At 40.4% G+C, this 27,518-nt stretch overlaps 1 protein-coding gene and 1 pseudogene across 1 annotated transcript in view; both read left to right on the top strand.

Annotated features, from left to right (window-relative positions):
- Positions 1-369: 369 nt before the first annotated feature.
- Positions 370-27,518, top strand: part of DOK5 (docking protein 5) — a 139,926-nt gene continuing 112,777 nt past the window's right edge. The window contains exon 1 of the mRNA XM_007457606.1: positions 370-435. Coding sequence (XP_007457668.1) covers positions 370-435 — 66 coding nt within the window. The remainder of the gene's footprint in view (positions 436-27,518) is intronic.
- Positions 21,318-21,820, top strand: LOC103083132 (60S ribosomal protein L21 pseudogene; annotated as a pseudogene).

Raw genomic sequence — 27,518 nt, forward strand, 5'->3', positions numbered from 1 at the left:
CCCCCCTTCTCCTCCTGGGCCCCGGGAAGAGGCTGGGCTGGATCCCTGAGCAGCCGCTGCTCCTCCTCCGGGCAGGCTGGCTGATGAGTCAGCTGACGCCGGCGCTCCAGCCTCGCCTCGCGGCGCTGCGCTCTCTGCGCTCCCTCAAAGTGGCTGCAAACCGGCCGCCCACTTAAAGGTTTTGGGGGACAGAGAAAGTGATGTGCGCCTTCTGAAGCCACGCCGGACCGCAGCAGTAAACGCTTCACCTTGTCAACTTTCTCCTTCCCCACCCCAAAGCCTTCTCTTGACCCTGGCCTCAGCCCTCCCCAAAGCCACTTAGGGTGCGTGCGCTTGGGTGAGGAGGGGGCTTGTCAGTGGCTGTCCGGGATGGCTTCCAATTTTAATGACATAGTGAAGCAAGGGTACGTGAGGATCCGGAGCAGACGCCTAGGGGTAAGTATCGATCCTTTTTTTTTCCCCCCGCCCCCCGTTCACCGTGTCAATTGTCTTTATCCTTAGCCAGCATCCCTGGAGGGTGGAAGGAGATTCCCGGCAGCGCGCCAGAGAATTGCGCTGTGGTTTCTCAGCCTAAACCCACATCTCCTGGGGCTGCCACTGTAAGGCCGGGTCTAGGTATGTAATGGATCTATCTTTATCTCTCGGATGACTTGGCCTTCTGATGGTGGCCCTGTGGTCGGCTTCAGTAGCCACTGGAGCCCGTCTCCTGGAAATAAATATTTCTCGGTAGCCATGGGAGTCAGAGCTGAGAAACCCGGGCGGGGTTGCTGAGCCCGCCGGATGCCCCCGGTGGCCCTCTTCCCACTCGCCGCCAACTTAACTTTTCCGGGGGATGGATGGACTGATTGAGGAAGGGCAGACGCTCTGAGTGTGAACAAGGTCAGGGACCCTCTGACCCCAGGGAGAAGTATTTTCAGACTCCGAGTCCTGGACAGTGACCCACCCCTGGCCCAGGTGCTGGCAAAGGCGGTGTGGGTAGGTTCCATGGTCCTGAGCCTGGGTAGTGGATTCATTGCTGGAATACACACCGGATGCCCGCTGGAGGACTATTTAGGGCGGAACATAATACCTGGCACAGAGCAAGTGCTCCCTCGCTAAATATGTACTAAAAGGAAGAATGAATGAACCAGAGGCTACTTGTCAGGGATAGGATGTTGGCCCAGGGATGGCTTCTCTCTTAAAACCCCCTCTCTTTTGCCCTTTTCCCCTTTGCTCTTCATTGATGGACTTCAGAGAACTCATTCTGCTTCTCTTTGGGCTTGAGGGGTGGCAAAGGAATTCTTGAGGGAGGTGGAGGATACTGGAATGATTTTGTTTTTTTTTTAAATTTCAAACTACCTCATTTCTCTTTGCCTTGTGTCAAGTGCTGTTGCTGTTCTTGTTTATCGTGTGCTTTGGGGCGAGGGAGTTTGGGGAGAAAAGTTTACTTTCCTAATGTCTGAAAGAATAATGTCAGTAATGATGAAGAATGGCCACAGTGGGAATAGAGTTAATAGTAATAAATTGAACGTCTTTCTCCACAGATATATGTCATTGGCACCTTTCTCTTATTTGGTCTTTGGACTTTGTTATGTACCAGATAATTTTACTGAAAATTGAAAGGCAATTTCACAGTGTTAAACAGTTAGGGAGGAAAACCTGCTGATGGGAAACATCTATAATTATTAAAAAATCTTACCTGATTTGTTTTGGTCCTTTTCTTCCTTCCTACCTTCCTTCCGTCTTCCCTTCCTTCTTCCCACCCTCCCTCCCTCCCTTTCTTTCTCTCTCTCTCTTTCTTTTTTTCTTTCCCTGCTGCTTACCATGTTTTAGCAACTAGGCCCCATGTTATAGTGAATATATAAATATATAATTAGGGAGAAATGTGACAGAACTAACCAATCCCTATCAACCCTTAGTTTCCTTGGTTTTCTTTTTTGCTATGCAAATATTCTCATCAAGGGGACCAACTGTTGTTAGGGTACTTAACACAGTGACTTTCATGCAAAGGGCAAGAAATAAGAGGAACGTTATATTTTTTATAACCTTATGGGCCAGTCGAGTGTTACAGTGTTAAAAGGAGCATTAGAAAACACCATTCTAATTTTAGATTTACTCCATCATGTCAACTGAGGAAATTGATAAGAGACATCCATTCTGTGCTAGAGAGCATTCCAACAGAAAGAGGACATGAATTATTAATGCACAAAATGTGAATTATTCATAAGGATCAGAGTTTATGCCAAATTGTGACACATGGTGATTTATTTGAAAGACTAGTTACCATAACTTTCTAGTTTATAGTAATTGAGACTTTTTTCTGTAATATTACTGACACTATATAGTCCCGTGTGTGCCAGTGTTTATGGACAGATATTTGAAGCAGAAGGAAAGGAAATATAGTTTACTTTGCATCCCTTTATTATTTTACGGTATCTTGGATGCCGACCAGAAGTGTACTTTCTCAGGATTTATTCATTGTGTCTGTGTTAACACTCAAATAGATTTTAGAATATTTACTGAGTGATGGTTATTGCTCATGGAGAGAAAAGGTCAAAAATATAATCAACAAAATCTGGTTTTATTTGTTCATTTTGATTTTATCACCAGTTAATTTTCAAAAAGTGTCCTAATGATATAATTTATTTATATAAACTGAAGAGGCTGATTACATAATTGTCAGAAAGCACTGCAAACTAAAGTTTTATAATGGAGGCATCAAGAGGAAAATGGCACAGGGACCCTCCGTCCAAAGTAAGAAATGTTAGTGGTATTAATCTAGGCTGCAGATAGCCTAGAACAGCAAGCAGCATGTGGAAGTCTCAAAGAGTTGGAGGGCTTTGCGTTAGGTACACAGTAGGCGCTCAGTTAGTGCACGTTGAACATGGATTGAACTACAGAGTGAAGGCCTGACTTTGCAATTCATAAGCCCCTTGAGGAACTAATGTGACGTGGTGGTTTTATTAATGGAATTGAGACAAGTGTTCTGTGGATTAGAACCATGTTTGGGAGGGTTTATAATTAAACAAGAAAACAACATTTCATCGTAAGCAGTTGGTGTGCCAGGGAATGACCCCTCAGATTTGATAAGAGAAGAAAAGAGAACAAATCTTCCTTCTGTTACTCGTTAGCTCTATGACCCTTGACGTCTCTTGGCCTCAGTTTTCTTATCTGTACAGTGAAGACTATTTAATGATGCTATGAGCATTGGATAAGATAATATTTGTGAAAATGCAGTGAAAGCATACAGCATTGATTCTGATTTCATTATTTCTTTGGTGTAATCAGAGATGAGTTAGGATTGATGGAAGGATATAGGAATGATTGATTTTTTAAATCTTTTTATCTAGATGTATCCAAAGGCATAAATGTTTATGCAGCTCTCGAACATTTTCATTGGATGCAGTTTTTTACAAAGTATATACATGTAAGTGATTTTTCAATGGGGCATGAAATAGTCTAAGACCATCCCCATTCAGATGGGTTGCAAATAAGTGGTCACCTTCAGTTGAGATACTAAGCAGCTTAAGTGATTAAACAATCAAATATTTGTAGACTTGCTTTTTTCTATAAACATCAAAAAGCTTAAAGAAATTCAATTCATTTAACTCAAAAGTCTCAGTATCTTCACATCTTTATTCTCTGGCTTCATCATGCGTTGGTTCATGGAGGTGTCAAGCCGGGCTCTGGGTGCAATACTTTTTCAGGATAATGTCGATGTTGCTGTTTTGAGGGCTGGGGCGGGGTGTGTCTACAATTATCTGGCAAATCCACAAAAGGCACTAAAAAATGTATTCTTAGAGGAATGGTGAACTAGACAATTTGCACATCATTAACCTACCACGTGGCTTAGATGGCATCATATAACTGCCCTCACTTGGTCTCTTCCTTTGCAACGGAGAGGATTTCCCAGTCAGTAATTGCTATGGCTTCTCCACTCTGCAAGTCTCAGAGTTTAAACTCACACCTGTTCACTTTATCTCCATGCAGTCCCCCTCGATTACCCGACTTTCAATGGCATCTCGGTGCTCTTATGTACCAAGGACCTTTTCTCCTGTCTAGCCTGCATCCTCATCTGGACGTCTCCTGGTCCCAATATGTCCAGCCACCCCTGATTTTTTCATCCAAACCTGCTTCTCCTGGAGTCTGCATCTCAGCCACTAGAGGTCCCAGTATTTCAGTTGCCCTGGTAAAAATCAGTCAAGCAAGCAAGCAAGCAAGCAGCAAACAATAAAAACTCAGCCCCCCCTTCCCACTCCCTCCTTGTCACAACCCCACAGCCAGTTCATCGGGAGGTCTTGTAATCTCTGTTTTGGAAACATGTCTAGAATCTGACTACCTCTCACATCATCTGCCACTGCCGCTCTGGCCCAAGCCCCCAAATACTGTAGAATAATAACCTCCTAATTTATCTCACTGCTCAGACCACCAAGAGTTATAGCCCTACAGTGGGCTCTGAGGCCCTGTGCTGACTCAGAATCTTTTATTTATTGATTTATCTTTGGCTGTGTTGGGTCTTCCTTGCTGCGCGCGGGCTCTCTCTAGTTGTGGCGAGCGGGGGCCATGCCTCTCTGCGGTGCGCGGGCCTCTCATTGCGGTGGCTTCTCTTGTTGTGGAGCACGGGCTCTAGGCGTGCGGGCTTCAGTAGTTGTGGCTCGCGGGCTCTAGAGCGCAGGCTCAGTAGTTGTGGCAGGCGGGCTCAGTAGTTGTGGTTCACAGGATCTAGAGAGCGGGCTCAGTGGTTGTGGCACACGGGTTTAGCTGCTCTGTGGCATGTGGGATCTGCCCGGACCAGGGATCGAACCCGTGTCCCCTGAATTGGCAGGTGGATTCTTAACCACTGCGCCACCAGGGAAGTCCCTGAAGCCCCCTGACTCAGAATCTTTTCTCTTGCTGTTCCTTCTGCTTGGAATGCTGTTTCCCCGCGTTACCTCTTCCTGGCTGGCTCCTCACCATCTTCAGCCTTTCCGCAAGTGCCGCCTTCTCATTGAGGCCTTCCAGCCACCCTATTTTATCTCTTCCCTCCTTCTCCCCCATATCCCTTTGTTTTTTTTCTCTCTAGACTTATCACCCCCTGACTTACCGGTCTGTATGTTTTACTTGTTGATTGCCTGTATCTCCCAAATGGTATGTGAAACTCCATGAGGGCTGAACCCCAGTGCCTGGAACAGTTTCCAGCATGGAGAAGCACTCAATGAAGATTTATTGAATGAATGAATCCATCACTACTTACTGGTTTAAGAGCATACGCTCTGACATGAGACTGTTAAAATCCCAGTTCAGCGACTGGTTATGTGACTTTTGGTGAGTTATTTAGCATTTATAAGCCTCAGTCTTCTGTAATGATAGGGAGACTCATAATATCCACCTTATAGAGAATTCTCATAAAAGGCTTAACACAATGCTTGACACAGTGGAAACCCAATTAATGTTTATTACTGCTCTCTCTACTACTGGTGCTGTTAGAGGATGATGATGCTTACATGGTTGTTATTTTCATCTCTTTCACTGCAATAGCTCTCATCCTCAAAGACCTTGCTCTTTAGTTAGGAAAACAAAACTTAATATCCGTGAAATAATTAATGTACAAGCACCGATGTTAGGTTATGGAAGGGATATTTGCCTTTGTAGGATTTTTCATGATCCGTAGATACATGGCAAAGGTATCAGGACCGGAGAAACCCATTTCCATGTAACTTTGGTTTGAGCAAGCTCATCAGACTAGGGCATAACCGTTAATTTGGGGATCTTTTTTTTTGGGTGGCAGAGTAGTTTTGAAAAACTGGTTAATTAATGGCCAAATTTTAGGCAGAAATATTTTCTCACTCCTTTGTTTCTCTGTTTCACTTGACCCAGTATGCCAAAGAGGTTTCATATTTCATTTAGGGCTTTGGATTTATAGATGATCAGGGATCTGTGCATTTTTAATGATATCGTGGCAAAGTTATATTCATAACATCAAAATCATAGGAATTGGGGCTTCCCTGGTGGCACAGTGGTTGAGAGTCCACCTGCCGATGCAGGGGACACGGGTTCGTGCCCCAGTCCAGGAAGATCCCACATGCCGCGGAGCGGCTGGGCCCGTGAACCATGGCCGCTGAGCCTGTGCACCCAGAGCCTGTGCTCCGCAACGGGAGAGGCCACAACAGTGAGAGGCCTGCGTACCGCAAAAAAAAAAAAAAAAAAAAAAATCATAGGAATTGAATAAATTCATCATATACCATCAGTACATGAGTATATGTACACACACATGCACACAAACACATACAACCATTCAGTAAGATTCATGAAGCATCCTTTTCCTTCCTCAAGGAAAAGAGAGTCTGGGGCTAACTTCCAGTAGTGAAATTTATGGTCAGTTAGACTGAATACACTTGCTAAGTATTGCCTAAGAGTATTCAGTATTTTAGCTCTGTTTGAATCAGCTTCCCTGGTTTCCATGTCAGAAGTGCTTTCCAGCTGGTATTTTAGTCATCTTTATTCAATGGTCCTTGTGGATGGTATGATTAATTATGCATAAAGTCAGCCTTTAATCATCCCCAAAACTGATTTAAGCAAAGAATGGCCAATTTAGTGATTTTGTGTGTAGGCATAAACCAAATTACTTGTGTGATGATTTTCCCCACATCTGCCAATGTATTTTTTATGATGTTCATTAGATGGCTAGAAATATTTATTTTTTAAGCAGCTTTGTAATTTTTGTGGATCATTATCTTTGGTATTTTAAGAATTTAGTTTTCATTTGGGATATATTTGATTTCATTTATTTTATCATGCATCAAATATTTATTGAGTGAATATTCATTTTAAGAAGCTCAGGGAAAACCACCTTAAATAAGACAGATACAGTCAACATCCTCAAGGAATTGACAGTCTATTTGTAGAATGGTATTGTTAACATGCGATTAATATATTCACTCTAGTTAAGGATGAATTACTTTGAGTAACGGGTCAAATATTGAAGTGAAAAGACATCTGCAGGTATCTCCAGTTTCATTTTCATGAAACGAGGAAGGGGAAATTTGATTTTCCTCTTCCTCTAGGAATTTGATCCCGGTTGGGTGGAAATAAAATTTTGGGGGATTCCAAGCCAGGAAGAGATTAGGATGCCTCCCTGCTGCAAACCCGTTTCTGTGAAATTCAAAATGAAATTGGGAGTTTAGAAATGCCACAGATATATGTGAATGTTGAAGTTAAAATAGCTTCTTTCTAGAATGCAGATGCCTACATTTTGGATGAGTATCTGGAAGCTGATTTTTTCGGAGCAGTTGGGGGGCTATGTTTATTTTTTTAGTGTTCTGAGCCTCTGTTGATGCCCTGGGTCTCAGAGAACATAAATGTTAGCCGTGTGTACTGTGTTATGGATAAGATGCAAACGATTGTTCTCAGGTGACTTCATAGCTTTTATGAGATTCTTAGAGATCAGGACTTTTGTGTCCCAAACCCTGTCACCTCCCACCCTCCACGATTTCCAAAAATGGTTAAGAACCACTGTCTCATTTTTTTAAATTAAATTTTTAGATTTTAGGTAATAGTAGGTTCACATGAGATGTAAGAAATAATAGAGAGATTTCACATGCCCTTTACCCAGTTTCTCCCAATGGTAACATCCTTCAAATCGCTAGTATCACAACCGGGATACTGATATTGGTACCATCAAGATACAAAGCATTCCCTCATGACAGGGTCCTTCGTCTTGTTCTTTTATAGTTGCCCCTTCTGCTCCCCCTTCCCATAACCCTAAAGCCCTGACAACCACAAATCTGTTTTCCATTTTTATAGTTTTATCATTTCAAAAATATTATATAAATGGAACCATACAGTATGTAATGTTTGGGGATTTTTTTTTTTAACTCAGCATAATTCTCTGGAATTGTCGTGGTTGTCTTCAGTATTGTGGGTATCAAAGTTTCATTCCTTTTTATTGCTAAGTTGTATTCTGTGATATGGATGTGTCATAGTTTGTCTAGCCATTCATCCACTGAAGGACATTTGGGGGTGGTTTCCAGTTTTAGGCTGTTATGTGTAAGCTGATATAAACATTTGGGTCTGGGTTTCTGTGCAGACGTAAGTTTTCATACCTCTAGGAAAATGCCCAGGAGTACAATTGCTGTGTTGTATTGGTAGGTGCATGTTTAGTTTTTCAGGAAACCGCCAGACTGTTTTTCACAGTGGTTGGACCATTTTGCATTCACACCAGCAACGCATGAGTGATCCAGTTTCTCCGCATCCTCGCCAGCATTTGGTGTTGCCCCCCAGTTTTTGGTGCGTCAGTTTTGGTTTAGACGTTCTGATGTGTGTATATTGACATCTTGTGATGATGAGATGATGATTGACATCTCCTTGTGATGCTGAACATTTTTTCGTGTTCTGATTTGCCATCTGTACATACGTTTTGGTAAAATGCCTAGTCATGTCTTTTGCCCATTTTCTTTCTTTCTTTTTTTTTTTTTTTTTTGCGTTACGCGGGCCTCTCACTGCCGTGGCCTCTCCCGTTGCGGAGCACAGGCTCCGGACGCGCAGGCTCAGCGGCCATGGCTCACGGGCCCAGCCGCTCCGCGGCATGTGGGATCCTCCCAGACAGGGGCACGAACCCGCGTCCCCTGCATCAGCAGGCAGACTCCCAACCACTGCGCCACCAGGGAAGCCCAGCCCATTTTCTAATTGGGTTGTTTGCTTTTAACTGTTGAGTTTTGAGAGTTCTTTGTATGTTCTAGATATTAATCCTTTTCAGACATGTGGTTTGCAAACGTTTTCTCTCAGTATGTAGCTTATTATTTTAATCATTTTAACAAGGTCTATCACAGGGCAGAAAATTTTAAGTTTGATGGAGTCCAATTTATCAGTTTTTTTTCCCCTTTTGGTACTAGTGCTTTGTCCAGCCCAAGATCCCAACTATTTTTGCCTACTTTCTTTCTTTCCTACTATAAATATTTTATAATTTTACCTTTTACATTTATGTCCATGATCCATTTTGAGTCAGTTTTTATATACAGTGTGCATTTTAGGTGTAGGTTCATTTTCCGCCTATGGAGGTCCAACTGCTCCAGGACCATTTGTTGAAAAGCCTGTCTTTTCTCCATTGAGCATATTTATGTGTATCTATTCCTAGGTCCTCTACTCTCTTCCATTGTTTTGTGTGTCTCCATTGTACAGTGATATGTCTGTATATGTCTACATGTGTAGCTGTACAGTGGCTTGAAATAGGGTAAACTGGTCCCTCCCACTTTATTTTTCTTTTTCAAAATTGTTTTAGGTATTTTAGGTCCTTTGGTTTCAATATGAATTTTCAAATAGTCTTGACTATAACTACTACAAGTCTAGCTGGGACCCTCCCTCCCTTCCTCCTTCCCTCCCTTCCTTCCTTCCTTCCTTCCTCCCTTCCTCCGTTGAATTGGTGCATTTTTAGAATAGTCTTGACAATAACTACTACAAATCTTGCTGGGACACTTTCTCTCTCTTTCTTTCTTTCCTTCCTTCCTTCTTCCCTCCCTCCCTTCCTTCTTTCATTCCTAATTGAATTGGTGCATTATTTTTTTCCTTGGTGGACATAGCGTACATTTGGGACTCACATTTCAGTTTGGATCTCAACTTGGCCACTTACTGACTTTGTGGCCTTGGGGAAATTGCTTACTCTTTCCGAAATTTAGCTTCCTCATGTACAAAAATGAGGATAATGATGTGCTTCTCATAAAAGATATCAAACTCTTAATCCTGTGCTGACTCACAGTAGAAACTTCATAAAGGTCTGTAATGTTGATTTTAATTTTTTATTGTTAAGAGATTGAGGTGATATTTGTTGTTTGTTGTCTGTAAGAACCATAAACGGGTAGAAATTAATTCACTCGTATCTCAGCAGAAGAGTCACGGCTTTGGTAATGAACAACAGGTAGCACTGTACTTTCCTCTTGTTAACTTTAGCGATTCATTTTTATAACATCGGGTTTATTTAGGAGCCACTGATGAAACACTGTATTAGAAAATACATAGTTGAATATGTTCGACAAAAATGGCAGACCTTTGATTAAAGATTGACCATCATATTTTTGCTTATTAACTCCAGACGTCTTCCCCAAATGGAATCATGTCTTGAGAGACCATTTTAGGGCAGTAAACAGCATTGAATCATAAAATGAGAAAAAGTGCTGCTTCTTATGTAACTCAGCTTAAGGAGCTGTCGGCTAGGAGGCCTTTTAATAGAGAACCATACTTAGGTGCAGAGTCTTCAAAAATATCATTTTATTGTATTCGTTAACATTATATTGTATGACATTTTACATTTACCTTCAAGTGATACTGGTTTTCCATTTAAGATAAGAGTATATAGTTTCCTCTTTAAATAAATTTATTTAATTTAAAAAGCGAAGTTTTAAAATAGATAATTAACACATAGTGCAAGTGTTACAAAGAAGCAGCAAAAACTGTTGGGGTAGGTGGTGGAACTCAGATGCAGCACAAATCCAAATGGTGGGCTGTGCGTGACTGAAGTTTGGGAAACACAGGATGATTGTACTTATCTTTTTAAGTGGGTGTCGTGAAAAATTCTTTACTTGTAGCTGCCGCATGGCTTGATTTCATACAAATATATTGAAAATGGGGTTCTAAGAAAAGATATCCCATGTACTCAATACCGTCCTCTAAGGAACTTCCGTCTGATATGACTATGGGTGTGTGTGTCCCTTCCCACCCCCAACTGCCCCAAACCCACAAACTTGTCTCAATTTGCCTAAGTTTTTATTTTATCTTCCCTTCATTCATTTATACAATGAATACTTTAGTGGTTAATCGAAAGAGAAATTAGCCTATCTTATGAATGAACTACTAACTCAAATTGAATTAAAACACTAGCTTGAGTTCAAAGCTTTTACTTACTACAAGTTATACTATTCAGGAAAGCGCTGTAGTCTTAAAATGCATTTTATTATCTTAATACCACACATTAACTTAATAAAAGAAAATTATTTCTAAAAAACTTTGAGAAATCATACCTCTTTGAATCCCCTAGTGAGAGAGTTCATTGACTTTTCATATGAACAATTTCTTCAGGTTTCCAGCTTTCCATTTACCAATAGCAGGTATTTTAGCTCATTTGCCAAAGAACCACTTTTCGAGCCTGGGTTGTATTTCACCAACAGTGACCCCAGATCTAGATGTTATGAAACTAGTCTGGTCTTCAACATCCATTAATTCAGATGGAAAATGTTGTGTGAAGTGTGGTTTGAAAGGAACATTCCCGGGGACTTGGCCCCAGGAGAGGTCTTAATCCATTTGAATCCATCGTCTCCATTGATGGATGATTTTTCTCTGATTTTCTTCTGGCTGGCCCTCTCTTGGTATCCAGATTTTAGCTTTATATTTCCTGCCTGAGACCAACCTATATGGATCATCACATCCAAAGTTTTCCCCTCGCATCCCTCTAGAACATTGTTCTTATTTTTGTGCCAGATACATTTTTTTCTTAATTTATTTCTTTGCAGGGTATGTCTTCTCCCACTAGGCTGTAAGTTCTGTGAGACCAAAGACCTTGGCTATCTTATTCACTGCTGTATCCCCAGCTCTTAGCCTATGGTAAATGCTCAATATTTGCTGATTGAATGAATACATGATTTTACTGCAGGTCAGAATAATGGAATGAGACATTCAAGAAGACAAGGAGAAAATGGTGCTTATGGCCCACCTGATTTTGTGGTGTTTTCTATTTCTGAGTGGTAGGATGTTCTAAGATGTCTCATAATTGCTACTGGTATGTAATCTACAAATTCAGTACCAGGGAATTCAGCAATTAACACTCCAGTTTGAGTTGGCCCCCTTAAAATTAAATTTTATTTGATGTTTTTTGGAATAGGTAATGTGTATACTTGGTACAAAATTCAAAGGTACAAAATTTCTACATTGAACAGTAAGATTCTTTTCATCCTTGTCCCTAGGAATCATCTAGTTTCCTTCCCCAGAAGCAACCACTGTGAATAGTTTATTCCAGAAGAGTCTATGTATAAAAAGTTTTTTGTGTGTGTGTGCATGAATATATGTGTGTACGTGATATATATAATTACATACTTATCTGAGCCGTGCTTTTCTTATTTAGCAACATATCATTGTTTTCAGTAATCAGATAGAATTCCAGTGTACGGGTATATTTGCTGTATTTGCTTGCTTATTTATCCATTCTTTCTTCCTTTTACTTACTATTAAATATGTGCAAGAAGTAGGAGTTTTTATGTCCATTTTACAGATCAAAAGACTGAGTTAACTGTGATGTTAAATTTTTGTGCAAGTCACACGTGGCAGTGCCTAAGTTTGAGTTCAGGCTGCTTCTCTCTTGTGGAGCATCTGAGTAATTCCTTTTTCACTGTTACAGACAGTGCTGCAAACCCCCCCTCATCTCATCCCATGAAAAGCACATTGGTGAATAGATTCCTAGAAGTGGACTTATTGTCCAAAGCATATTCACATGTAAAATTTTATCAAAGTTGCCTTGGAGGATGTTCCCAGAAATCTATGAACCCACCCCTTTCCTCCCATTTTGCAAAAGTGTGCTTTGAGAGCTGTTTCAAGATTCTGCTAATCCAGTAGGTGAAAAGTGAATCTGTTTTGTACATAGATTTTCTCAAGCATGATGCTGAGTTCTTGGCAATTTTATAATTAGAATCTTTTCAGTTTTGCAGTCTTTTTTCTTTTAGGAATGACATTTACGCAATTTAAAAAGTAGTTGTTAAGTAAGGATTTAGAAGCACATAAACGATTTATTTTCTTAGAACAGCACCTTCCTGGGAAATGCTGTGTCAAAATCTTTGACCTAGAAGATATGATAAATCATATGTTAACTGTGGCTGTGTTTGTTATTTTTATTCTGAAGTTAAAATGAAGTTAAAAGTTTATTCTGAAGTTAAGTGAAGTTAAAATGATCATTTATAAAATGATAAAACTGAAAATTTGCTCAACATATATTGGGTAAAAAAATATGTTTATTGAATTAAACAAATGCATAGTAACTAATGTTGCCCAATCAATATATTTATTAACTCACTCAATCTTGTAAGATGCTTCAAGTGGGTCCAGCTGGGAGGAGGGATGATAGACTAGCGTCTCTGCCCATAGTAAATGCTCAATAAACATTTAAGTAAAGGAATAAAACCCTGAAGTAACATTTTGCGTATTCAGTTATGAAACAGACAGTAGCCCTAGCATCTCACGAGTACAAATATCCATAAATCCCAAGAAATTCCAAGAGTTTTGAGGAATTCTATTGGGTGATGTTTGTTGGTAGTCCTTTTGCACTATCCAAACTGCAGTCCTCAGCACAGGACAAACATGTGGAGACGACAAACCTGGCTGGAATAAGAATGGCCTGAATTTTCCCCCTGTCCTGCTGCTGGCCCTCTGCTGTGACCAAAGTGTGTCACTGAACTCACACCTCAGCTTCCACTGTGGCAAGATGGAGATACAAATGTCTGACCTCCCTCTCTTCCCACCTGTCTGCCTCTGAGCCAGAAGCATGATTGTGGATGTGAAGAGCATGCCCAAGCACACACAATATCCCATTTAGTCCCAAATTGGTCTCTGCAGTGCCCTGCTATAGGCCACCTGAGTGGAAAATAACAGAGAAGACTTTGGATGCCACTGTGCTGCTATGACTTGTGTCAGACCACAAAACAAGAACAGATAACTTGAAAAAAAATTATTTTTTATGATTTACTTTGGGTTTCAAAAGGCAGTGTTGAATTTCTGACAAGAAAGAAAGGAAGGAAGGAAGGAAGGAAGGAAGGAAGGAGAAACAGGCCCACACTACCTACAATGAAAGATGGCTTTTGCATATATGAAGTCTTTTTAATTTACTAGTGTTGTACATTACGTGTACATGGTAAAGGAAACAAGGCAAAAAATGATAGCATGAAGAGGGAAGTTCCCTCCTACGCCAGACTTGTCTCCATTTCCAGGCAATTCTAGGCAGATTCTTGTATATTTGTATGGAGATATGTATATGCCTCTGTATATGTATAGGCATATATAAAAATGCATGTGTTTTTCTGTGTGTATAATTTGCTTTGCACATCACATTATTGAGTACTGTTATATACTCTGTCCCTGTTCTTTTTAACTTACGTTGTAGCACTTTTCAGACAATTTTATGGATACCCAATATTCACTTATTTGGCTGTCCCATGATTTCTTTAATTCGCTCACACTAATCATGGACATTTTAATATAGTTTCTAATTTTTGCTAACTAAACAATGAAACGGTAAGCATCCTTGTGCATGCACGTATGCGTACGTGATACTGTATTTTTCTAAGGTAAGTTCTAAAAAGGAGGTTGCTCTTACACATTTGTGGATATTTAGAATTTTGATAAGTAGATCTAATTTTCCTTCAAAGAGGTTGTACCAGGTATGCTTCCACCGAGAGTGTCCAGAAATATTTGTTTCTGCCAATCCTCACGTGGGGTGTGTTTCAGCTCTGTGAGCGCGCGCGCGTGCGTGTGTGTGTTTCACTTTGGAAGGATATTCTCCTGCTCAGTCCTCCACTCCCCAAATTTATTCTGCTTACAGCAAACTGATTACCTAGTAATCCAATCCAATCCTATCCTACCTCTACTTTAAAACTCTCTAATGCCTTCTCTTTACACTTAAATATTCTGCAATGTACTTAAGATACTCTGCGTGATCTAGACCCTGCCATATCTCATCCCACCCAAATCAGTTCTCAGATCATTGCGCCCCCAAGTCAGTACTCAAGCCAAACTTACCTACTTTAGTTCCTCCGGTGGCCAAGCTCTCTTTCCTCTGTTACTGCCCTTACACACGTATTTTCACTGATCAGAAAATTCTTCCTCTTACTTTCTCTACTTGTTTCTCATCCTGAAATCTCAGCTGGGATGTTATTGATCTGGAGATGCTTTTCCCAGCACCATCCCACATCTAAATGCTGGGAAAAGCCAGTGCCACATATGGATCTTTAAATTTAAATTAATTAAAATCAAATAAAATTCTAAAAATTCAGTTCCTTAATGACACTAGCCACTTTCAGGTGCTCAACAGCGACATTTTGTTAGTGGCTACCATGTTGGGCAGCACAGATATAGAATATTTCCACCATTTTTGAGAATTCTGTTGGACAGTGCTGCCTTAATTTCTTCGTAACACTCATGGCTGTTTTAAAGTATGTGATTGAACATGTTGTTTTGATGGTTTTACCCTCATTAGTCTGTGAGCCCCACAAGGGTACAGCTTATTCTTGTCTTGCTTCTTGCTTTTTTCTTTTTTTTTTGAATTTTTTGTTTTTTAAACATCTTTATTGGGGTATAATTGCTTAACAATGGTGTGTTAGTTTCTGCTTTATAACAGAGTGAATCATTTATACATATACATATGTTCCCATATCTCTTCCCTCTTTGTCTCCCTCCCTCCCACCCTCCCTATCCCACCCCTCCAGGCAGCCACAAAGAACCGATCCGGTATCCCTGTGCCATGCGGCTGCTTCCCACTGGCTATCTACCTTACGTTTGTTAGTATATATATGTCCATGTCTCTCTCTCGCCCTGTCACAGCTCACCCTTCCCCCTCCCCATAAAGACACAGACCTACTGGAGAACAGGCTTTTTTCTTATAGTAGGGGTTCAATAAGTATTTGTTGAATGAATGACTGAGTGAATTAAAGAATTCCCCCAAGCTCTTAACTTTATTGTTGTGCCTTATTGATCAGCAGGCCTTCTGGGAAGGGGCTGGATGTTCCATGCTTTTATCCAAGTCTCCTTCAACATTCCAGTTAGATACCTTAGCAGGACCCTAGTTCTTTCACCACCAACATCATGGAGATTTTTTCTCATTGGGCTTGCCGTTTCAGCATCCATTGCCTAACTGTGGAAAGGTTGACTGGGATTGGGCTAGACCAGTGTAGTGGCATTGTAGTGTGCTCCCAGATCTCCACCCGTCTCTTCCAGGACTGAAGGCTTCCGTCCCCCGACTGGGAGTGCTATGAGTGTTGTAGACAGACAGCTTGCAGCCGTGCCCTGTGCTGATGCTGAAGAGAGCTACCTGACCAAAGCCAAGCCCCTTTCCTGGGGCACAGCCTACACTCGTTGACTGCCCCAGTTTGGGACAACTCTGCAGGCATCCAGGTTCCTGGGTGGAGATGGATGCATTGCTGAGAGTGCATCACAGCTGACCTGCATCCTTGACGACCTCCTAGGTGTTGCTTCCAGAGCCCTCCCCACGAAACATTCCGAATGCAAATTTCCTTCTTAGAATCTGCTTTCTGCTAAACCCAACTTGCAGCAACTTGATTTGTAATTGCAAACCTGCAGCCTTAGCTCAGCCTTCCAAAGAGGGAGCCAAGACCTTTTGCAAGAATGTGTTTTGCTTGATTTGCTAGCCCATGGTTTCTCCCTGTATTTTACCCAGTGTTCTCAAAACCAAAATGGTGGGCTTCCCTGGTGGTGCAGTGGTTGAGAATCTGCCTGCCAATGCAGGGGACGCGGGTTTGAGCCCTGGTCTGGGAAGATCCCACATGCGGCAGAGCAACTAGGCCCGTGAGCCACAACTACTGAGCCTGTGCGTCTGGAGCCTGTGCGCCGCAACAAGAGAGGCCGCGACAGTGAGAGGCCCGCGCACCGCGACGAAGAATGGCCCCCGCTTGCCGCAACTAGAGAAGGCCCTCGCACAGAAATGACCCAACACAGCCAAAAAATAAATAAATACAAAACACCCCCCCAAAACCCCCAAAATGGTTCTTTAATTTACTTTTCAAAAAATGAAAGTTTGATGGCTCATTTAATTTCTTTTTTAAAAAAAAAATTAACGAATTAATTAATTTTTGCCTGCATTGGGTCTTTGTTGCTGTGCGCGAGCTTTCTCTAGTTGTGGCGAGCGGGGGCTACTCTTTGTTGCGGTGCACAGGCTTCTCATTGCGGTGGCTTCTCGTCGTGGAGCACGGGCTCTAGGCATGTGGGCTTCAGTAGTTGCAGCACTCGGGCTCAGTAGTTGTGGCTTGAGGGCTCTAGAGCGCAGGCTCAGTAGTTGTGGCGCACGGACTTAGTTGCTCCGCGGCATGTGGGATCTTCCCGGACCAGGGCTTGAACCCGTGTGCCCTGTGTTGGCAGGCGGATTCTTAACCGCTGTGCCACCAGGGAAGTCCCATTTCATTTCTTATGTTGTTAAAATGCACCGTCTCTTCAGCAGACTCATCTAATGAATGAATTAGGAGAATACCTCCACTGGTTCATTACATTGAATTTGGACTTGGTAAATTATTAATATCAACCATGGTTTTCTCTGGGAGGAAGAAGCTCCAGATAAGCAGTAGATAAGATTTATATGCAAATTACTTTAGCTTTTCTTGCTGAAAGGCCTGATGGCAGTTCTTTTTCCTGAGTACTTGTTTACACCGTCATAAACTGGAGAATTCTGATTATAGCTTCTTGTAGCCAGAGGGAAGGAATATACTTTTGTCTGCGGATTTGAGTCTACTTTAATCCTGAAAGGGGCGTAGCCCATTCGTGGAGAGGAGACAATCTGATTTTTCTTTAAAACTGTCAATTTCATTGGGCAACTGTGAATTTCTGGAGAACATTTGTAACATAAATGGAGTTCCAGAAGACATGCTGACTGGCAGATGTTTCAAGATTGATTAAAGATTTAGAAAGAAGTATATTTCCCCAGGCTGCTGGACTACCTTTTAATGAGATTGACAGGTTTTACACATGGGATTAAAAAAGTTCTTTATCATACAGAAAGAAATTTCTTAAGTTAAATCCGTTTGAGGGAGATGGATACAGGATAAAGTGCGTGTGAAGCAGATTGGACATTTTACTGGTGTTTAACTTTGAAGCTTATTTTTCAGAGATAGATGAAGTTGGATCTTTCAAAGATGAAAAAATCATTTTGTTAGATTAATTTCTCTAATATTAAAGAAGGGGTCAGCTCCCCACCAGTTAAGGTCGTGCATTCTAGGGAATTTGTAATCGTGATTTTTAGATGGGTATTTAGGCATATGGAGTTAGAAATGAGCAGATTTTCATTTTATCTTGTAAGGGTTCAAACGGAGAAAGGCATTGGCATGTTAGTTGGAGAAACGACCAACAAGGAGAATATAAGTGTTATTAAAAGAATATTTCTCACTATTCTGTGATCTAGGCATGCAAGTGAAGATTATATTAAATTTAAGGGGCAACATATAAAAAGAATAATATCAATTCAAGTTTTGAAACCAGAGGGGAGAGAAAAGGCCAGAATGATAAGACATTCATGGTGCGAAGAGATTTGATATGAACTCGTTTGATCCCTATATTTTGCTGATGGAGAAACTGAAGCCAGGAGCGATTTCAAGACTTCTCCGAGGCTCTGGCCCCTCAGAAATCATATTTTTAAGCTACAGTGTGGAATCTACAATGTGGAATTATCCTGATATATTGTGAAGTGTGCAAAAAAGCAAGTGGCAGAAAAAAAGAGGGATTTTGGCACAGATGTGTGCACATGAGTATTTCTGCATGGGAGTAGATGAAGGACGGAATAGTTCTGGTCATAACTCTTGGAAAGTAACTGTGCTTTCCTCTAAGAAGTAGAACACTGGAGGTAAAGTGAGGTGGGTGGTCATTTGCTTCTTAAATTTTATGCTTTTTAATTTATTTATCTATCCATTTGTTTGTTTATACACATTCATACCTTTTGTAGTGCAATAAAAATAGAATCACGACCCTAATTGGGCAGAGATGGAGGATAGCAGTTGGAAGATAAGACTTTTTTATTAGTGAACTCATTTTACTTAAAATATATTGAAATTCATTCTCTGCATGACAAGGGCATATCCTCATGTATTGTCTTGTCCTGAAAGACATGGTCCAGTAACATCACTGACCTTTTCTCTCCTGTTTCTCTTGGAACTTGGAAGAGCGACAGATTATGTTCATTCCTATGTAAAGTCATCACATATGACTTTCACTGTATATTTTATTTTGCAGGAGAGAAAGCTCGGCCACGTGGCTTTCTGCACCTTAACGTAATCATTATGGCTTTGCCAAAAACACTGTAAGATATCCTCACAATTCTAATGAAATATATTTTCCTTTAGTGATCACTATTGATGTTTTAATTAGGAGCATTGAGAGCTCAGGTTTTCAGCAGCATTTCACGGTCATAAATTGGAGGATTAAGTGGTCTTTTTACATATCATAAAGTTTATCAAGAGAACAACAGCTCTAGTCTGTCAAGAGAGAAAGATGGTATTTGGATTCTATACTTAAATACGTAAGCATGGCAGCTTCGTCAATGAGAGACTGTGGTTGGACTGGACAAAGGGGAGAAGAAAGTTGGGTCAGATTTTCAGAACAAATCAAACTGATTTGGAATTTCAGTATACCGTGATAAGTTGTTCAATTCCAATTTCCGGTGCCATTTTACAAGTGTTGATGTTCACTCTTACGTAGCAAAATTGCATCCAATATTTCAGACCCAAGGTCTTGGTGAACCGTTTAATTTGTATAACCCAAGTCCTTTGTTTAGGACAATAATAGAATGCAGGGAAGGAGAGAGAGAATCTTGTCGCTTTGAGCTGGGTTTATAAAGGTTTGTTTCCAAAAGCTGTTGAATAGTATTTTTGTAGGTTTGTAGGTTTATTTGGCCCTACAGCCAAATAAAGGTTTTTCTGTGGAAGCATAATGCCGTCTAATTACCATGTCAGTGTGGTTGGTTGTAATTTGGACGTAGAAATGTAGAAATATTGATAGAAATTATTGTGAGCTCTATGAATCAATATACTGAACTTGCACCTCACAGTAGTAGGACACTTAATAATAGCTAGTGCCATTAAGATTTAATAATAATAGGACACTTAATCATAGTTGGTGCCACTAGGCAAAACATTATATACGTGTACAGGGGAATTAGTTACTACTTGTGAGGCCATTTTATAGATGAACAGAGTAAGGGTCAGAACAGTGACATAGCTTGTTCAAGGTCATATGGCCGACCAAGATGAACCTGGAATTGAGCTTGGCATTTCCTTAACTCTTAATTTAACTCTTGGAATAACATTTAATCATTGGTATCAGTCTCTTTGGAGGGAGAGTGAAGGTTCTTAAGTGCCATGCTAGATTTTCTGCATCCATCATCTTTCTGGGTCTCTCTAAGGCACACGTTGTTAGCTTCATTTAAAGTTTCAGGAAGCTCAAGGTCAAAGAAGTCAGAAGTTGTCCAGAATCACAGAAATGGTCAACGACCAAAAGCAGAATCTGAACTCCTAGCTGTGGTCCCACCGTCCATGCTAGTCCTGTTACTTATACCAACATGGATGCAGTGAACCCCAGAATGTTGGTCCATTTCATCAGGATGTTGTATGGATGAGAAAGTGTGTTGAATCACACATCACCCGCAGAGACTGCTTCTGGGATGTTCTGCTCCTGCTACAGTTACTATAGTACCGTTGAGTCAACATTAGTGGAATGATTGTTAAGTGGGAGAAGTCACCACTTCCATTGTCTCTGGCCAGTTTGAAAGGACCTCTCTAGCATTGGTAAAATTAAGGCACAGAGAGATGAAATAATTTACCAAGGTCACACAGACAAGACACCCACATCTGTTTCTATGATTAACCACACTACTTGACTAAATATATAGCATAATGGACAAATCTGGGTTTGAATTCAGTCTCAAACCTTTAAGATGTACTGTCATTGTCATCGTTTTACAGGTGAAGGATTTAGGCTTACAGGGAATGCATAATCTACTCAAGGTTGCCCTACTAGTACCAGGAAAAGCAAGAGGTTCAGACCTATGCCCTTCTCTGCGTAATCTTTACAATACTAATGCAGGTGTCTAGATCCAGTCCTCGTAATTTTAATGTTAGTAACAGGACTAGCTAAATGCTTTGAGTTACTACTGTAAGACTGCTTCTTTTCGATATTTTCTTGAACTACTTTTTACCTGATGCTCTGAAAATAAGAAACATGGAAGTTGCTAGTAAGGAAAAGACTAAGAAATGGAGTTGAAGGAAACGAAAGTGAATGTCATGCAACTGACTTGAAAACCAATGGCAGGAGATTGCAGCTAGGTGTCTGAGCACTCTTTATGAGTTTATTCATTCCTTTAGAAAAGTAGACTAATAGTCTAAAGCTAGGTTCCATATATAGAATCTTTAGAAGAATTTTAATAACCAAGATCATCTCGTTCAATATAGTAAACTAAATTTGAACACTGGACACAAAAAGAATAGGAAAGAGCACATTGACGTCAATGAATGTTTTTCCTCTTTTCATTGTTATAGTTTTGCAAGGTTTTCCAATATTTTTCCCAGTAATAAAATTATATAGCCCTTTCGGCCAGAACCGCCATCTTCCAGTAATTCGCCCAAATGACCAACACAAAGGGAAAGAAGAGGGGCACCCACAACATGTCCTCTAGGGGTACCTGCCACGTTCTCTAGGCCTTTTAGAGAACATGGAGTTGTTCCTTTGGCCACATACATGCGAATCTACAAGAAAGGTGATATTGTCGATATCAAGGGAATGGGCACTGCTCAAAAAGGAATGCCCCAGAAATGTTACCATGGCAAAACTGGAAGAGTCTATGGTATTACCCATCGTGCTGTTGGCATTGTTGCAAACAAACAAGGGCAAGATTCTTGCCAAGAGAATTAATGAGCGTATCAAGCATATTAAGCACTCTAAGAGCCGAGATTGCTTCCTGAGACGGGTGAAGGAGAATGATCAGGAAAAGAAGGAAGCCAAAGAGAAAGGTACTTGGGTTCAGCTGAAGTGCCAGCCTGCTCCACCCACAGAAGCACACTTCGTGAGAACCAGTGGAAAGGAGCCTGAACCGTTGGAGCGCATTTCCTATGAATTCATGGCATGATGGGTGTAAAGAAAAGACCTGGATGATACAAATGTCTCTCCAGTAGAAGTGTTGTGTCCCCTCCCCCAAAGAACTATTTAAAGCACATTTTAATTGTGTCCGAATTCAGTGGGTGATGTCTTTACTTTTCAAATTTAGTGGTTTTTCTTCCTGAAGGATGTGCGGTAGTTTGTTGTGCAATATACTCCATTGGTTAATAAACTGCTAGATATTATTTATTAAAAAATTACATAAACCTAATACCTCGACACAAAGCTGTTATTTTAGTATATCTCATTCCATTTTCCTCCCATGCTTCTAAAATTTCACATGGTTGCTATTATTATATATTTACAGTGTTGTGTCCTGTGTATGTTTTAAAATGTATCGCGTTATACACATTTTCTCAAATAATTACATAATCTTTCAAACCATAATTTTAAAGTCTGTGATACTCTGTTGAGTAAGTACATGATTACTTGATAGTTAAAACAGTTAAACAGTTTCAAATTCAAATAATGCCCAGGCCTATAACTTTGACCATGTAAAGGACTGTTCCCTAATGATCAATATGATTATGAGGCTAGAGAGTTTGAATATTTTTATGACCCTTGATATGCATCGCGAATTAACGTGCCCAAGATCCACAGCAATTTACATTGCTGTCAGCAACGTGGGAAGGGACAAAGTCCAGTTCTTAAGATGAGAAATCTAGCAGCCTGCCACAGATGATGCTGACATTCTGTTTGTTTTGCAGTCTTCCCTTCCCTGGTCACAGAACTTGGCTTGGGATCCCGAACTGAGTAATAAGATAAAGTCATACCTACAGTCCTCAGTGTAAGTTTCCACCCTTAGCATGAAGATATATACAGTATTTTGACTAATGACTTCCATCATTTAGACACTCAGGAAATTCTTTAGCTCAGTTAGGAATTTCATTATAACCAGAGAAAAATTTAATACGCTATTTGCAATGGTGAGCTATGCTGTCTCAAGCCCATTAAGAAACTACTGCCAAATGGGTTCAATGACCATTTTGATTTTATTTGTTCCAAAACTGGAAAGAGGACCCATGATAGCTGTTTCTGAATTTTGAGCAAATTTTAATTCCTCAGCTAATACTCTGAATGCAATTTACTTGTTATACCTGCTGACAGCAGAGGGCATTGGATTTGGTTTTGTGGCTTATGCCCTTTATTAATTATACTCCATCGATAAAGCGATTTACATCTCCTATGAAGCTGGGAAAGTTAATAAAGAAAGAGGGTGTTCTGACAGCAGAGGGCATTGGATTTGGTTTTGTGGCTTATGCCCTTTATTAATTATACTCCATCGATAAAGCGATTTACATCTCCTATGAAGCTGGGAAAGTTAATAAAGAAAGAGTGTGTTCTCTTTCTAGTGAGTTCTGTCGTGAGTGAATGTGCACCTCTGGTAATTCGTGGTATATGCGTGGCTCTATCAGAAACCACATCAGCAATTGAGACCTATTACATCAGTGACCTAATCATTCTTCTAGTTTAAAATATTTAATGAATATACATTCATTTGCGGCTCCATGAATTCCACACATGCATTCACTTATTTAACACCTTTTTATTTAGTGCCTACTATGTGTAAGGCTCAGTTCTCAGTACTAACAGATAAATGGTGGATCAAAGGAAACTGGAAAATATATTAATGATAAATGTACTCATTTGACCCATAATTAATATTACTATAATAATTTTATATATGATATTAAAAATATGGTAATATTTTAATGTTAAATTATATGCTATTAAAAAATTTTATAGGTATTCACAAGGCTCAAAATTCCAGAATTAAAACTAAAAAAACGTACACATCAAAAATTCTCTCATCCCTTTCCCCAAATTTATCCAGATAGGCAATTAATGTTATAGTTTCTTACGGTTTTTGTTTTTTCAGCTGTATTTCAGGCATATATCAACATATACATATATGCATATGTAGATAAGCTTATATATATGTTATTTTGTATACTCCTCTTTCCCCACATATATGGTGTACATACTATATATATTATTCTGCACCTACCTTGTGTTACTTAATAAATTTGGAAATCTCTCCTCATCGTTACTGAAAGATCAGTCTCATTTCTTTTTTTTCTGGTGCATAGTATTCCATTGTGTTAAATATTCTATTAATTTGGAATTCTTAAGTTTATTATCTCCTTTTTTATTATTATAAATAGTACTGCAAATAAAATTTTTATACACGAGTTTTATTCCTTTAGATCTTTTTTCTTGATAAGTGAAATTGTGCATTAAAAGTGGGACAATTTGGGGCTTCCCTGGTGGCGCAGTGGTTGAGAGTCCGCCTGCTGATGCAGGGGACACGGGTTCATGCCCCGGTCCGGAAGGATCCCACATGCCGTGGAGTGGCTGGGCCCGTGAGCCATGGACGCTGAGCCTGCACGTCTGGAGCCTGTGCTCCGCAACGGGAGAGGCCACAGCAGTGAGAGGCCCGCATACCGCAAAAAAAAAAAAAAAAAAAAGTGGGACAATTTTTCTGGCTATTGAAAAATGTTTTTCAAATTATAACCTGGAAGTATTGATCCACAGTATGTATGAAATACTATATTTTGTGTAAAAAAGGAGGGTGATAAGGCTGTATATTTACATTTGTGTGTATATGCTAACATTTGCATAAGAAACTGATGAATGTAGTTGCAAATAGGTGACAGGGACTGGTTCAGGGGATATAAAACAGATAGGGAGGCTAATCAATATATACAACTGAAGTCATTTTGCATTTTGAACCATGTGAATGTATCACTTTTAAAAATAATAAAATTTCAATTTTAATTAAAAATAATACAATTTCAATTTTAACTATAAAGTTAAAAAGTGAAGTGTAATTCTCTGTTATATTGCCATTTTCAATCTATGAATATGAATGGCTTTTTTTTTTTTTTTTTAATACTGGGGCATCCAAAAACAGTACCATTAAGTGAAATTTATCACAAAGTACACTTGGTCATGGAACTTGTTCATTGGTAGGATCTAATTCAGAGGTTTGCTGCTTTTATCCCTAACTCTTTTAAAAAAAATATCTTATTAGATTATACTTGATTTACAATATTGTGTTACTTTCTGCTGTACAGCAAAGTGAATCAGTTATACATACACATATATCCACTCTTGTTAGATTCTTTTGCCATATAGGTCATTACAGAGTACTTAGTAGAGTTCCCTGTGCTATACAGTAGGTCCTTATTAGTTATCTATTTTATATATACTAGTGTGTATATGTCAATCCCAATCTCCCAATTTATCCCTTCCCCTCTCCCTCCTGGCCTAACTCTTAAAAAGAAGGGAAAAATAATAGGTGTTTCCAAATCATCAGTTATTCACACACCCCTTCCACAATCTTTGTCATAGCTATGGACCACATTTACTGTTATTCACTTACTAGTTTTCCTTTAAAATGAATTATTTTCTTTATGTGGAAATTTTATAGAACTGCCATTCATGAAGAAAACCAATATCGTTTTCCATAAGAGAAGCTATATTAGCGGGGGCTTTATCAGAGAAGCAGAGCCACTAGGAGATATTTCATCAGGAATTTATTTTCAGGATTAGTTCTTACAGAATTGTGGGAGCTGGTTTACAGAGTAGGTGTGCCCGATGCTGTAGCCTGGCATCAGCAGCTAAGACGGACGTGACGTGAGGGAAACAGAGACAAACTGGAAGCCGTGTGGCTGGGAGGGAAGCCTCTGATTGGCAAAGTCTCCAGTCCACCATCTTCAGCAACGAGGGCGTCCTGCAAGGTGGAAATGGGAAGATGGCACCCATCATCACGGAGCTAGACAGACACTTGGCCCAGGTTTCTGAGGGGCTTAAGGAGGATCTGGCAGGAGCTGAAGAAGCTGAAGTGCAGCTGTTTCCTCACGCCCACCAGGTGAACCCTCAGATCTCAGACAGTGTACATGAGCAGCGCCCTGTGCTGAGCTTCCAAAGTATAGAAATAATATGGTGCGGCTTCACTTCCTCCTTCCAGATCTTGTGGTCCACACTAACTCTGACCTGTGGAGGAAAGGCAATTCTTTAAAAAGTTATTTCTCGCTTAACTGGGTTGGCATAATATGAATCCACCACAAAAGTAAATACAATAAAAGTAAGTGGGGAAAGGGAGGGTGGGACAAATTGGGAGATTAGGTTTGACATAAAAATACACTACCACGTGTAAAATAGATAGCTAGTGGGAACCTGCTCTATGGCACAGGGAGCTCAGCTCGGTGCTCTGTGACGACCTAGAGGGATGCGGGCTGGTGGGAGGGAGGTCCAAGAGGGAGGGGATATAAGTATACATATAGCTGATTCACTTCATTGTACAGCAGAAACTAACACAACATTGTAAAGCAACTATACTCCAGTAAAAAAAAGTAAATGCAATAAAAACCAAACAATATTATTGAATTCTAACTAGACACATCTCTCCATGAAGGCACCGATCCTGAGGCCTTCTCTTTGTTGGAAAGGAAGATGAACACGTTTTAGAGACCTTTTAGAATCATTAGTACCAACTGACTGGAATGTTCTCCATGACTCATTCAGAAGGACTGAAAAGACAACATGAGTATCTTTCTCACTGTGAGGTTCCATGTTGTTTAGATCCTTTCCCAATATAATTTCTCCCAATCCTCTCATGATTTAAGGAATACATGGTGGTGAATGGAGATGGGGTCATGCTTTGCATCCTCTTCTCTCCATTTCTACTTCTTAAGTGAAGTTAATGGCAACGGGGAGGACAATATGGTAGACAGGAAGGAAGAGAGCCAGGCCAGATGTGATTTTATCATCTTAGACCCAGCTCACCGAAGCCCCGTCACACATCAAGGGCAAGGATTATCTGCATCAAAGCCTTGTTGGCTTTTGAGGTGGTGGGCGAGAAACAAGCACAGTCTGCCTCTGATCTCAGAGGGTTTGGTGGTCTTCCTGGTACTCGTTGGGGAATGTGGGGTGGCTGAAGAAACCTCACGACTTTGAGTCTCTGAGGTGCCTCCTTTGTAAGTGTGGATGGAAGCAGCCAGGGGCTGGCTTCTCACTGAGATGCTTCCACTTCTTACTTGTCCCATTGGTGTCTCTCAGGTCTCTCTTGGTTTCCCAGCATCCTTGAATACCCCTCGCCTGACTGTACAGGTTCTAATCGGTTCTGCAGTTGACCAGCTAAGTGATCTTGGTCAAGCCACTTAAAGGTACTGATAAATTAGGGAGATTACACTTTGCAAATCATTGGGTAGTTGTGAGATTTAAATCAGGGGTTGGTAAACAGCGAATCCATGGGGCAAATATGCCCTTTCCTCTTCCCTATTTTTGCAAATACACTTTTATTGGAGCACTGCCATGTCTGTTTGTTTATGTATCGTCTGTGCTTGCTTTCACCGAACGCAGCAGAGTTGAGTAATTGTGACAGAGAGAGACCTTATGGCCCACAGAGCCTAAGATATTTACTGAGGAAGAGCACCGACCCCTCGATTAAATAAGTTTGTACATATAAGTTCAATTCAAATGCTTATTGGCTACTATGTTTAGGTATTGGGCATACAAGAGGGAAGATGTGCAGACAAAGACCTCTACCCTCATGGAGCTTACAGTCTAGAGAAGGTGTCAGACTAAGCATAAAAAAAAGGTGAACTATATGTCAACTGGTGATCAGTGCTGTGGAGAAGAAATCAGGAAAGGGAGAGAAAGAG

This window comes from Lipotes vexillifer, unplaced genomic scaffold (genome assembly GCF_000442215.2).
Source record: "Lipotes vexillifer unplaced genomic scaffold, Lipotes_vexillifer_v1.1 scaffold1186, whole genome shotgun sequence".
Taxonomy (NCBI): domain Eukaryota; kingdom Metazoa; phylum Chordata; class Mammalia; order Artiodactyla; family Lipotidae; genus Lipotes; species Lipotes vexillifer.